Genomic DNA, 13,412 nt, shown 5'->3' with positions numbered 1-13,412 from the left:
GCGTCACTTTGACCAAACTATTCAATGTGTCAATGGAGCATAAAACCTGCTTCAGGACATTCGGCTTGCCCACGGGGAACGCTGCAGGCCCTCCTGACTCGGTCAGGGCGCTCTCAGTCAGTGACAACGTAAAACTAACTACACTGGACAGTGACACTGGTCAGTTTTTCGTCCACAGCAGGACTGAGCCTTGCTGGGTCGCTCCTGAACCAACGATCCACGATTCAGCCGTTGTTTAGAAATGGCACCAGAACCTTCAACCAGCCAGAGTACATCTGCACTCCTCCATCCTCAGATCTTCCCTGAGTTCTTTGGACTTTCCCATTGTGCTGATTGTTGGTCAGTCTAATGGAATGCAGTCAAACAAATGCTTTTATCCCAGCAAAAAAAAAAAGAATCCAGCCAGAAGGCCTTCACTGCAAAAAGAGAACTAAAAGTAAGTAAAATGTTCTTGAAATGAGTGTATTTGTCCTTGATTTGAGCAGGTGAATAAGATTATTTGTCAATGGAATAAGGTTTTAGCACTTAAAAAAATAAAGAGCATCATAAACCATCATAATTACCTGCTCAAATCAAGGACAAATACACTCATTTCAAGAACATATGGCTTACATTTAGTTCTCTTTTGTGGTGTTGGTCTGGTCCACTTGAAGAAAAATCTTTAACACCACTTCTTAAGAGCGTGGATTGGAGAAAATCTATATCAATTTAAGTTAAAAAAATGACTTCTGTGCACAGTTCTTGCTTTGAAAAAAATAGTTGCAGCTGTAAGCCATATAATAAAAATAAAAAGAATCGCCTGTGTTTGAGAGAGAACAAGTTGGCTATAAACTTCAGAGGAACTCCTCTGAAACCTCCCAAAAATCAAGCCAGTAATAATCTGACCTGCCAGCTGGGTTTGCCTTTTTCACACAACCCCGCAATAGATGACCCGCCTAAATGAGACGAAAAGCCACTTCAGACTAATGTTTCAGGCGCCGTGTTATGCTCCAGGCTGTTAATCCTAATACTTGACCTCAAGCTGTAGCCAAATCCCAAAGCTGAAGGAGCATTCCAGGCCCTCTGGAGTCCTTAAACCCACCAGCAGTCAGTTCTGTTGCTTGATCAGAAGATTAAACCCTGAGCCAGCCTGTTCCCGACTCAGTTTGATTAGCCCCTACCTGATCCTGGAGTTGTTGCAGCCGCGCCTGAGCTCGTTCCTCGCGGTCCTTGGCCTCTCTGAGCTGCTGCTTGAGCTCAGACACGCCAGAGGTCTTCAGGGAGAGCTCCCTCTCCAACTCCTTCATCTTGTTCTCAAACATTCTGCACGTGGAGGTCAAACACAGACGCAGTTCATTTGGTGGTTTTTTCCATCTTGTGATATTACAGCCACAAATGTTGAGACTTTTTGTAACAGATACAAGGATTTCCTTTCTGAATCGTGGAAGCACGAGTCTGTATTTATTTTAGAACCTCCTTTTGTTACAAGCACAGCTGCAAGTCTCTTAGGTTTTGTCTCTTCTGGCTTTGGACATCTAGAGGTGTACATTTCTGTAGCTCCAGCTTAGTCAGACTGGATGGACAGTGTTTGTGAACATGAATGCTAATGATTCATCTGATGTGCTGTCTTATCTTTTTTTTGGAGGCACACAACATTCTGCATGTTGGTCCAAAGGTTCTGTAGTGCCATTGAGCCATGATGAGAAAATAAAATAAGATTGGATTGGAAGCTACAGGAGTTTGGGAGCCTCACAGGCACCAGAGACCTCCCCTCTCAGCAGGGTTCCATGCTATAAAACTTTGCTCCCACAGGACAAAGACCAGTCTTCACTTTACTTCTGCCCAGGACATCTGGAGGAGAGGAGGTGGCTGGGCCACCATGGGGCCTCACGGGGCCCCGAAACAGTATGTTTTATGGTTTAAACAAACGTTATCTCCACAAGGGTTTCATACATTGATGGGATATTAATGTTTACGATATCCGGCCCACTCATTATGACTAAAATAGAAGCCGAAGCTTTTAAAGTTAGCGCCGAAAATCCGCTAGCCAAAATGCTATTTAGCTTCTGGTAATTTTTGGTTCCGGGTATTCAAAAAAGGGCTTGTTTTAAGAACAAGGCTTTCCAAAAAAAGTAAAAAACAAAGCAACTGGACTCGTTTTCCGTAGTTCGAGACGTTTCACTTCCTCTCCAGGAAGCTTTCTCAATTCAAAAAGTCTGGAGTAATGTGGAGTAACAAGCTTTATACTACTGCCTAACAAAGGCCTGTAATGGCTTAGATAACATGCAAATTCAACTGAAACAGATCCACCCCTTAGTAATGGGCGGTTGTTAAAGACATTAAGCCAGCAGATTGGACCGAAACTGGTCCACTCCTCTGTAACGAGGAGTCATTAGGGTTGTTATTGGCCTGGCTTAAAGGAACAATGTTTTGATCACCCATATGAGGGGGAGAATTGAGGTGATGATTGGCCAGAATTAATCCTATAGCTGCATTATAGGTTTCTGAGAGTTGGAACCTAAGGCCTTCATGACCATGACCTGGATGACTGAGAATCTTCACCAGCATAAAGAACAAGGCTTGTTCGTTTCGCCATCGTTTAAATGTGCTATGAGCGTAATCACTGCATTAATATGGAATATTAATGTCAATTTAAAGCCGTTTTGTATAACTTTAGGAGTAACCGATTTTAGCGACTGATCGCTGCAGTGACCCCTACCTACTGGAGGTAAAATTGCATTAATAAAATCGAGCGTCCCTAAAGTCATGATTTTACTGAGCAAATTATTTTTTTAAATGTTATTTCCTCAAATAATGTTTGAGGAACTCAGGATTTGCATTGTGAATGGGTTGACACACATACCAAATCTTGTTCTGAATTAGTGAAGCTAATTTAACTTCATTCCATGTTATTTAAGTCAGATCTGCAGGGAACCAGGATTCACTGAATTATTCTGATGATGATCAACCATTTTGTTTTGTCTTTTGTGTTCTTTGCATGTACATATTCCTTAGCTTAGCTTCTTTTTATCACAATTTTGCTTAGTAGTTTAGTTAAGTTTTACTAGCCTTGTAGAGGATTTATTGATTGAAATGTTGTGTTAATTCAGATAAACAGCATTATATAGTGATGTTCTCTTGATGTTCATTTTATTTCTGTTAATAAATTCTTGAACTTCAAGAGAAGTTCTCACTCCTTTATTTTATGTGTGTGCAAGGGTTTGCTGTTAAAAGATCGCTAGTGCTCATATCATCCCTTTCAATCATTGTCCTGATATCAGCATAAGAGCTGATTATCACCGAACAATACTTAACAGACAGAGAGTTATTTATTAAACATTAAACAACTTTAAACAGTGTATAATTGCACAACAGTTCCATTTCGGGCCCATCTGACCAGAGCCTGTCTGGGTCACCTGACCTGGCCTGTGGCAAACTGAGAAGGAGACTTCCTATCAGGGTTTCTGCAGGTCACTTCAGTCAGTTAAGATTTTAGGCTTTTTATGATCTTTATGGAAAAAGATCATGAAACGTAAACAATGAAATACATCTAATCTATAACTTATATTTAATTTACTTCATCACATAATGCAGGGTAAACATAACTGTTTATCCGCGTTGCTATTTTGACTCTAGTGCTTTTACAACTATGTCTTACATATTTTCAACGCCTTCCTGTGGTATATTGCAAACCTCGTAACAGTTATTGACAGCGGGTGTTTAGCCAACGACGGAAATCCACGTTTCCAAGCCCAACTTCTCTGATAAAAGAGCTGAAGACCTAAACACGCAGCTTTTAGCCAGTAGGAGTCAGCTTCAGGAGAAGGGTGGTGGGGAAGGCAAATGTCTGGGAAGAAACTAACAAGGTTTATTAACTCAATGCATCATGGGGTTTGTAGTTTTGCTGCAGCATAATAACTCTCAGGTTCTTCGTGCGGAGCTCCAACACACAGAACAAACGGATCAACCGATGTGGGGAAAAGAGTCAATGGAGGAAGTAAATTACTGACCCAACTAAATTAAACCTCCTTGTCATATTTCAAATTGCCTAAGGCCTAAATCTGAGATTCAATTAGAGAATGTTTAATGACTTAAGAGCTTGCAAAACTCCTGCCCAATGGTTTTCTTCTGGCTACTCTTGTGATAGAGACTGATTTGTGGACGGCAAATGTTTGGTCCAGTCACATGTGGATCTCTGCAGCTCCTCCAGAGTAACAGCGGGTCCTTTTTGGCTGCTTCTGTAATTAATGCTCTCCTAGCCCGGCCTGTTGGTTTAGAGTTGTGCAGTGCTGTTTTGCGGGGCAGCGTTCTGACCAGAAGCTCAGACTTACTGACCTGGTGACCACAGCGGCTTTGGAGGTTCTGCTGTCGGATCCCCCCGCAGCAGCCGTGGACAGAGCTGCACGCAGTCTTTGTTTGGTTTCTTCCAGCTCTGACTCCAGCTTGTCGTTGGTCAGCTCCAGACTCGTCTTGGCCACTCTCAGCCTCTCTGCTGCCTCCATTTCCTGTTCACGTACAACAAGAACACCCAGACGAGATGTTAAACCGGAGCAGTTTGGCAGAAGTGAAGCTGGCACTCTCACACCTGTTCCAGTTTTTGGCCCGGAAACCTCAGAGCGTAAATAAAGCGCGGCTACCCTTTTAATCTCCTTGCGAAGGCGCTCGTTTTCCATCACTATCCTCTCCAGCCCTTTGGTCTTGGATTCCAGTTTTGCACTCAGCTCGGCTTCGCTTTGATGCTTCAGATTCTCATAGTCGGCCTGGGAGAAAACAAGGTTTTATGTCATCTGTAGAAATAAAACACAGATGCATGTGAGGCGGAAAATAAACAAGGCGACAACCTTCAGCTTTTCATTTTCCTTCTCCAAAGCGGCGACTCGGTCTTGATTAGCATGCACGCTAGATTTCTTCAGCCCCTCGTTTTCTCTCTGCACCCTCTCCACCACCTTCTTCATCAGCCCAATGGTCTTCTCGAGCTCAGGGACTGTTTTGCCACTATATCCAGCCTAATGAAGAAAACAGGTCGTCGGCTGGGAAGAACTGGTGGCCAACTTTAACGTGACTTCTTTATCTGTTTCACTTTCGTTTAATTATGACACACCGGGGGTCGTAGTGTTGGGAAAAATAACTTACTCCCCGCACTTGGGCCAGCCTTTTCTCCACCTCGGCCTTTTCCTGTTTCAGTGCCGTGCACATCTCCTTAAGGTCCGCGATCTGATTCTGTGGGAACACAAATAAAAAGATAAAATGGCTACAAGCTTTTAAAAATATTTGAGCTGTTGTTGATTTACACATCAGGACAACAAAGGATCTGGGGTTTCATTTATAAGACTGTAGGATCCGTAATAAAAGTGTGTGTACGCCAAAATGGTGTAAAGGCATAGGAACTGCATTCATAATATTGTGAAGGTGTGTTCTAAGTTTACTGGTCTTCCTGTTCGCCACCTGGACATTGTTTATGGGCAACAGTTAATCCCTGACCAACCTTCCCACGCTTTGATTTCAGCTTTCCAGCAGTTGCCATCTGGCTGCAGGCTCCAGTGTCCGTCCTGTAAGACCCAGAGAAGGAGAGCGACCTTCGTTCCCGTTGCTAATCTCCTAGCTAACTCTGAGGGGTTTAATTATCTCATTTCTAATGCGCTCTAACAGAAGTATTGCGCCTCATCACAATGCTGTCACCAGATATAGTATTCAAACCTTTTTCAACTTCTGTTTTTCTTGTTATCAATTTCTGCTATTACATTTCAGATCTCTAAATCTACCTATGTATGTCTGCTCTGAGCCCACTCAATTGCCCCGCAGGGATAAATAAAGGGATTCTATTTTATTCTGTCTAATTTGTTGAATAAAGATAAAGCCACCCAGACTGCTTCTGTAGGACGATGGAAAGTAACAGCCAGGTGCAGCTAAACAGATTCACTGATTATTAGCGAGCGTTAGCATTTTACAACAGCAGAGTTTTCTGCTAGGGGCATCCAGGTGAGGGTTAACACAACGTCAAGATGGAAAGACATCAGCAAGGGCCTTCAAGAAGCAACTGCTGCTGCTCCTCGACCTAGACAGGGTTATATGTGAAGACTTCTGCTACAAGGAGAAATACTGCTCATGAGAAGGAATCGTTTAAGACAGCTGCCGATCTTCCCAGGAACGGACCGCCCGATACATTTTCTTCAAAGTCAGATCTTGAAGTCCTTATCCCCCTTTTCCCTGGTGACCGATGCGATTTGGTACGGGTCGACTTGACTCCGTTTTACATGGGTGGTTTTCCATGACAACTGGGTGCAGTCAACATAGCAAGGCTCGTCCGCGTTGGACCACGGTAATGATTTGGGTGCTTCCATCTGTGTTCAGTGTCTAATCATGTATTCAGTAGCTACTGTGGCTGTTGTGTGCTTTCTTAAATATTGCGGGTCTGATTTTTGTTTTGGAGTCGTTCCAGTTACGCAAATAGAGAGTCCACCCCCCAGTGAATCGCTGGCTGACTGTATTCTGATGTCGTGTCTTTGGGCCGACTCACCGCGCTTGGAACGACATGGAGGCAGGTAGTAAAAATAGTAATAATAGTTCCACGTCACCGTTACTAATGGGAAAGCCAAAAAAGCGGGCCGACCCGTGACAAACCGCTCTGAATTGGTACAATAATAGAAAAACGGCATTAGAGAAAAAATCCCAAGAGCTCCATTTTTGATTCCGCCTGTTAAAAAATGTGTAGTTCATACCAGGAAAAAAAAACTAAACAAGCGAGGCTTGTTTGGAAGGACTGCCGGAAGAAAGTCTCATCAAAGTAGGTCCAACTGACACAGCTCTCGTGTTTGGCTGAAACCAAACAATGCCTGTTTACCAAAGTATTAAAATGGGAGGCCATCTGTCAGACAGCTGAGGTTTGGCCCACGCTGGGTCATGGAACAGTACAAGGATCCCAAACAGAGGAGCAAATCGACAACAGAACGGTCCTGTCCGGGTCCAGCTGTGCAGAAACAAATGTTTCCAGACCTGAAGCAAAGTTGTGAAGAAGAGAGTCGAAAATCCTTCACAGACCGAGAAGCCATACACAAAATGACTGTTTCAAGTTACTGCTGGTGGTTCTGCAAGCTTTTAAATCACGGGGTACATTTAGTTTTTTTACACATTTCCCCCCTCTTTTATAATTAATGACAGGACGGAATCTGTTATGTGTTTTAGTAAATCCGATGATAGATTTGGATAATTTTAGATCCTTCTAAAGACCAGACCACTTTAATTATATCTTAATGTGTAAAACCATAGAATCAAAAGTTCCCTTGAAAAGTTCTTTCTTTTCCCTTATGTCCGTTTGCATAAAGATCCAAGTCCTGATACGGTTTGTGCAAAGGGCTTCTCCGCTTTAATTCCTTCATCTGATGCAGTTCTGATTATTTTCATAGCGAACAGACTGTCCCTGCCATGGAGATCTTTAAGGTCTCCCTTTGACAGTCATAATTATGAGATACGGCTGGATGGATCTTTACAAGCATCTTGTTAGAGCTTTTTAAGAAAAATAAAGATTAAGATAGAATAAAATGATCCTTTGTTGTCCCGCAGAGAGGAAATGCAGGTGTATCAGCAACAAGTAAGGGAAAAGATCAAAACAGAAGAAAAAAATACTGTAGTTATTAAAAATGGCTCAGATGTCAGGAAAAACGCTGCAGAGTATGGTGGTTTAATTGGGCATAGAAACAGCAACAGACCATCTACCTGGGAGGAAGGATCTGCGATCCACTAAAGATCAGCCAAGATGGGCACACTGAAACAATTTCCCCGTAAAATCAGCCTGCTTGTACATGTGCTGGTGTAGCGGGGCGTTAGGGGCGTACCTTCAGCCTCGGTGAGTCTTTGCTGGCCTGCTCCAGCTGAAGGCGCAGCTCCAAGTTCTCTGAGGCCAGCCTGAGGTTTTCCTTTGAAAGGTCCTGATCTCTCTGTGACGGGGTGCCAGTGCCCCTTCCTGACGTCTGAACGAAAGCAGAAATCACAGAGTGAGCGCAGTGTGGCCGACAGCCCGGCATGCGGAGGTGCAGTGGAGGAAAAAGCTGCAGGGGGTAAAACACAGATTGGTAACGGCGTCTCATAAAGAGATTCACACCCCTTCAGCTAATTCACACGTTCTCCCGTTAAAACCAAAAAACCTCAGGGTTTTTCACTGGGATCTGATGTGACAGACCAACAAAAGTCGTAGAAGGAAAAAAGCGTACACGATTTAGCATTTATATCCATCCCCCCTTTCCCCTGACAACCTAAAATCAAATCTAGCGCTAGTTAAAACGTTTGCCACAAGCCAAGTAGAGGACACGGCCTCGTCAGGAAGAAGGTGCCCCCAGTCCATGATTTCAAAACGTTGTGTGGGAAGAAAAAACTAACACTGGCCTTCAGCCTGAACATACTCTGCCCACTATGATGCACGGCGGCGGCTCAGAGTTTGAGGGATGATTGATGAAGCTTCGTGTTGGTCTCTCACTTAAATCCTCAGTAAACTACGTCAAAGTCGCTGGTTGTGACGTGACACATTTGGAAAAAGTTCAAGGGGTATGAATGCAAACCTTACGACTGTAAAGGTCAGTGCAGGGGAGTTGAACACCAACTGGTCACTACTAGCAAGGCGGTTGGTTCACTGGGGATGCTTATCTCTGGTGCTGCCACGTCTACAGCTATCGCAGCACTACGGCCTTAGCGGCGGGTGGTGGGGGTGGAGTACACAAGCTGGAGTACCTTCTGCTGTTTCAGAGGTTCCCATTTTCCTGTTTGTTTGTCCCTTTTTACACAGACAAACCCTTCTGGGCGCTCGCTCAGTGCGACGACCGAATCGACATCCTGGACAGCTGAGAAGAAGTGCTCTTGATGGTCTGCTGTCGCCACGTCTTCCTCTCCTTTCGCTTCAAGCTCTTCCTCAGCCCCCTGAGGCACCTCTGGGGCAACTCCGAGATGGTCGTCCTGATCCGTAGCCTCGCCTCGTGGCTCACAAACATCCCCCAACCTCTCACTTTCACTAGTTCCCCCACCTGTCGCTGCCTGAGCTGCACACAGAGACGTGATGGATTCGGTCCTCCCCGACGGATCGCCGGGTACGCCGTCATTCCCTTTCATGTTGCGCGGCTCCTTCTGTTCGGCGGGCAGGGCGCCTTCAGAGCCAACCGGGATGTTTTCTGGATCCTCTTGAGCGTCAGCTGCTGTTTTTCTTTCCTCGTCTTCCACGTGATCGGCAGCGGTGCCTGCGTCTGTTTTGCCAGCTGCAGCGTTTCCATCACTGCTTGATCGCTCCTGCTCAGCATCTTCTCCAGAGAAGCAGCTCAGAGGTTCTCCATCCGCCCGGCCTTGCATGGGCTCCCCCTGTTGGCCAAAGGTGTCGCCAGCAGGCTCGGGGCTGTGTGAGTGGCCACAGCTCTCGGGACGCTGGGCTGTCGTGTTTTCGGCGCGCATCCCGTCCTCAACGTCGAAAGTGACAGAACAGATCCCGCTAAAGGCCCGGGAGAAGACGTCTCTCGCCTTCGCAGGCAGTAAATCAGATTAAACCCAGAAAGGAAGGAGGAAGACGGAAAAAAAGAAAGGAAGGCTGATGAATAGACTGTTAAACATCTCCAGATCTTCACACAGAGCATAGGCCAAGTAATACATCTTGCAATAAATGTGGGATCTTGCCATGCCTGTAAAATACAACGCTCATATTCTTCAAGGCGAGCTTTTAAACAGAAGATATGCAGTTAATACAACATAAATACGTTCCCTTCTGTTGACTTTCCTCCGTGATTCCAGCAATGTCTATTCAAGTAAGATATCAATCTTCCATGTAGTCGACCGCTTTGATGGTAAAATACCAGAGCATCGGGTCTATTGGACTGTTTCCTTTGACTAAAAAGGAGAAATGAGAATCTTCTTCCATTAGTGAGGCCAAAAGGGGGAAACAATTAGTTTTTTACGAAATCGTGAACTGTTTTTCTTTTGTTTATTGCTTTAACTTTACCTGCAATTGTGAGCTTTAACGATTAATTATTCAAATAGTAGCGACTGGAAGCAATAAATGTGTGGTTTAATCACTGACAGAGGGCCTTGACAGGGGCTCCTTGGATATCTGTCCCTCCATGGAGTGGAGCCTCTCCTCCAGAAGTCGGTTCCTCAACATCAGATTCTCCATGGCATCATCCCGCGGTAAGGCCTGGCGCTGCCTGCACATTCAAAAGGAAAGGAAAAGAACAGGTGTGTGGTGCATATCAGTACAGCTCCGCAAAGTGACGTCTGGGAGGATTTTCTAAAGCTTTAACAAACATAAATCTGAAAAAAAAAAGCAGCATACATTCCAACTTAGCCCCTTTTTTCCCCTCACACCCCTAAAGAAGATGAGAGGCCATGGATGCTTTTTTCAATGCTTCGTTGTAAGATGGTCAATTCTCAGTAAGGCTCCTGACATTTTATATGCATCAAGTTCTCGTACCACCTATAAAAATGTTGCATTCTCCAGACAAATAAATATCGGTTATTATTTGCGTTGGTAACGTCTCTCCATTACAAACCTGACCAATACATAAACCAAGCTGTTAGCCTAGCATGCATGCTAACATTTTCTAAGCTAAAAGCACATAATCATCTTGTTACTGAAAAGTGTTATATAAATAAACTTGCCTCGTCTTGCCTTGCCTTGCCTAAAACTAGTAAACCTGATCAGTTGTACAATTTCTATTGAAATGTACATATTTATTTGGTCGCACAGTTGTGAAATGGCTACTAGTTCCAGCGAGAGGATCGTGGTTTCAAAACCTGCCACGGGCCTTTCTGTTTGGAGTTTATATTCGAGTTTCCTCCCAAAAACCCAAGACATCCATATTTAGCACGTAGGAGACCATCCTCTTAGATGTGAGTGTACATGTACGCGGTTGACTGTCTTGTGTGTCTACACCCATAGGCCACTATTGCCTATGGGTGTACAGCTTTTTAATTACTTATTTACAGAAAAGGCAAATTAGCCAGTCACATGGCAGCCTAATGAATTTAGGCAAACAGACATGATGAAAGACGACTTGCTGCAATGGGGAAGAAAGGCGATATAAGTGACTTTGAATGGGGTATAGCTGATGGTGCCAGAGAGGCTGGTCTGAGTATTTCAGAAACTTCTGATCTACCGCTGAGTCTTGATTTCAGTTGTCGTCAGAATTAAGCATAGCAATGCAATGCATGAAATCCAGGTCACTCTGGTGGTGTAATGTTAGGTATATTTTCGTGGCACACTCTGGGCTCCTTACTACAAATTGAGCATTGTTTGTAATCCACTGTCTATCTGACTATTGAGGATGACCATGTCACTCATTTCATGACCACAGTGGACCCATCTTATGATGGCTGCTTCCAGCAGGAAAATGCTTAAATCATCTCTACTGGGGCATGACAACAGGTTCACTGCACTCTAGTGTACACAGTCCACAGTCACCAGATCTTTCTCCAATAGAAGGCCTTTGGTACATGGAAGAGTAGCCAATAAACAACTGCGCTATCATGTCAATATAAACCAAAATCTCTGAGGAATGTTTCTGACACTTTGTTGAATGTGAGCCACAAAGAATCAAGGCCGTTCTGAAGGCTAAAGGGACATACTGATATGCCTGGGGAGGCATGTGGAATATACTCCAGAACCCCCATCCATTCATCCTTTATATACAAATGAATGGACTATTAGCTCACCAATCCCAAAAACTGGCAAACTATTTTTAAGATCACGTATACAAAATAAGCGTTCACATTTCACTTAGGTTTTAGCAGATTAATCATTTGAGAAACATACATTCCAAATATTAAAAGAAGCAAAAACAGTGATTGCTATAGTGCCCCTTCATCTTGTAGTATAGGCTAATGGGACACTAGAGCAACGACATATTAGCTGGATCCTAGTATAGAGAAACACAATTAATTCATATTCACTTCGTTTTTTTCTTCATTTACTTTAAAATAAAAGAGACATACAGCCTTTTGGATAAAATCCTATTCTTTGTTATTGTTGCTGTTGTCATGGCGATTCTAAGAACATTTTCTGCAGTGACAAACGTTACCTTGTCTGAATATTTCTATAACCAGTACTTCTAGTGGCACACAGGCACATCTCAATAAATTAGCATTTCACTGAAAAGGTTGTGGCTATTGTTATATGTAAAACTTTATTCTCCACATTTTTTCCTTCCCCTCAACTTTCCATAACTGTGCTTGAACACAACACTCTAAACAGCTAGCTAAGCAATTCAGTTATTGTGACTTATCTTCTTTGTGGAGGATGAATAACACGCATGCTGCAGTTATCAGATTTGTATTTGTTTAAATATTTTATACATTCCCCACCAGACATTTCTAGAAAACCTAGAGGGCTTTGCAGCATTGTAGCATCCATCATGCCCTGAAACCCATTTCTAAGCAATGGAAGTTCAATTAAACCAACAGGGAGAATGAATCGCTGCAGTGGAATAACTAGTTTGTTTAATCACCAAGTCCACTTTTAGCTGAGATCTTTTAGAGAAAAATTGAATGCACAAGATAAGAAAAGGCAAGTCTTTAACATACCAGGATACTTAAATTCAGGTAAAACATATTGTGAAACGGTCCAACACACCACTAACAGTTAGGGGATTTTGAAAAGAAGACCTACGTAGGCTCAAACATACTTTATGGTTACAATCTGGGTTTCCAGCTCTGAATTCTTCTTCTTCAACTCCTCTATCTCTCTTTCCATTTCGTTGGCTCGAACCCCCACCACCTGGTCAGCAGTCACACCCCGAGCTTTCAGTTTTTTCTGCAACGCGGCCTTCTCCTGCTCCAGTCTGCGAGCAAAACGAAAACACACAAGGCCAATAAATGTTGAGGACAGACCGACTGCGCGAGTGTTGTTCATTCATCAACGTCGCTGCAGCAAATCTAGAAGCTGTGCATACCAGATGCATTCACTGACCTGGCATAAAGATCTTTAAGAGTGCTGAGCTGCTTTGACAAGGATTCATTATCACGTTCCTTCTCCTTTAGGGAATTCTTCACCTTTTCCATCCTGGCCTGCCATTTTTTGCTCTCCTCCCACCGCAAAATTTCATCTTTATGCTGTCAAACAAGAACGTTTTACATTAGCTAAAGAGGTAACTACTCATCTATAATTGTGTAGTGCAACGCATTAGTTGGTTGGATGTGTTTGGGGGGGGAGTGGGTGGGAGGTGTGCACCTGCCTGTGGTTTGATTTGGTCCCGATACCCCAAGAGGTTCAAAAAACGACAAATGGTCTGTTTTTGTGTAGTAATACTCCAACAATAACCTTTAAGACATTGGAAAACATTCAGCTGCTCTCTTCTTAAAATTAAACGAGGAAGATTCTTTTCTTTTCTACAACAAAATTTCTAACATGCTCCTAAACACATCACTCACATTCCCCTAACCCATCTGAAATGACCCCTGAGCCAAAAGAG

General features: G+C 43.6%; 1 protein-coding gene across 6 annotated transcripts in view; it reads right to left on the bottom strand.

Moving 5' to 3' along the window:
* cep290 (centrosomal protein 290) overlaps nt 1-13,412 on the bottom strand; it is an 83,623-nt gene that overhangs the window by 2,885 nt on the left and 67,326 nt on the right. For 4 of the 6 annotated variants that reach the window (XM_021317057.2, XM_036146052.1, XM_036146062.1 and 1 more), the window contains 10 exons: nt 12,911-13,053; nt 12,627-12,782; nt 10,028-10,151; nt 8,701-9,474; nt 7,812-7,946; nt 5,113-5,199; nt 4,821-4,985; nt 4,617-4,739; nt 4,315-4,484; nt 1,161-1,302 (listed from right to left, as the gene is read on the bottom strand). In XM_021317057.2, coding sequence (XP_021172732.2) covers nt 1,161-1,302; nt 4,315-4,484; nt 4,617-4,739; nt 4,821-4,985; nt 5,113-5,199; nt 7,812-7,946; nt 8,701-9,474; nt 10,028-10,151; nt 12,627-12,782; nt 12,911-13,053 — 2,019 coding nt within the window. The remainder of the gene's footprint in view (nt 1-1,160; nt 1,303-4,314; nt 4,485-4,616; nt 4,740-4,820; nt 4,986-5,112; nt 5,200-7,811; nt 7,947-8,700; nt 9,475-10,027; nt 10,152-12,626; nt 12,783-12,910; nt 13,054-13,412) is intronic. The other 2 variants (XM_036146073.1, XM_036146078.1) reach the window with 1 other exon arrangement.

The sequence above is a fragment of the Fundulus heteroclitus genome, chromosome 2 (assembly GCF_011125445.2).
Source record: "Fundulus heteroclitus isolate FHET01 chromosome 2, MU-UCD_Fhet_4.1, whole genome shotgun sequence".
Lineage (NCBI taxonomy): Eukaryota > Metazoa > Chordata > Actinopteri > Cyprinodontiformes > Fundulidae > Fundulus > Fundulus heteroclitus.
This window is presented reverse-complemented; position numbering and strand designations above follow the sequence as displayed.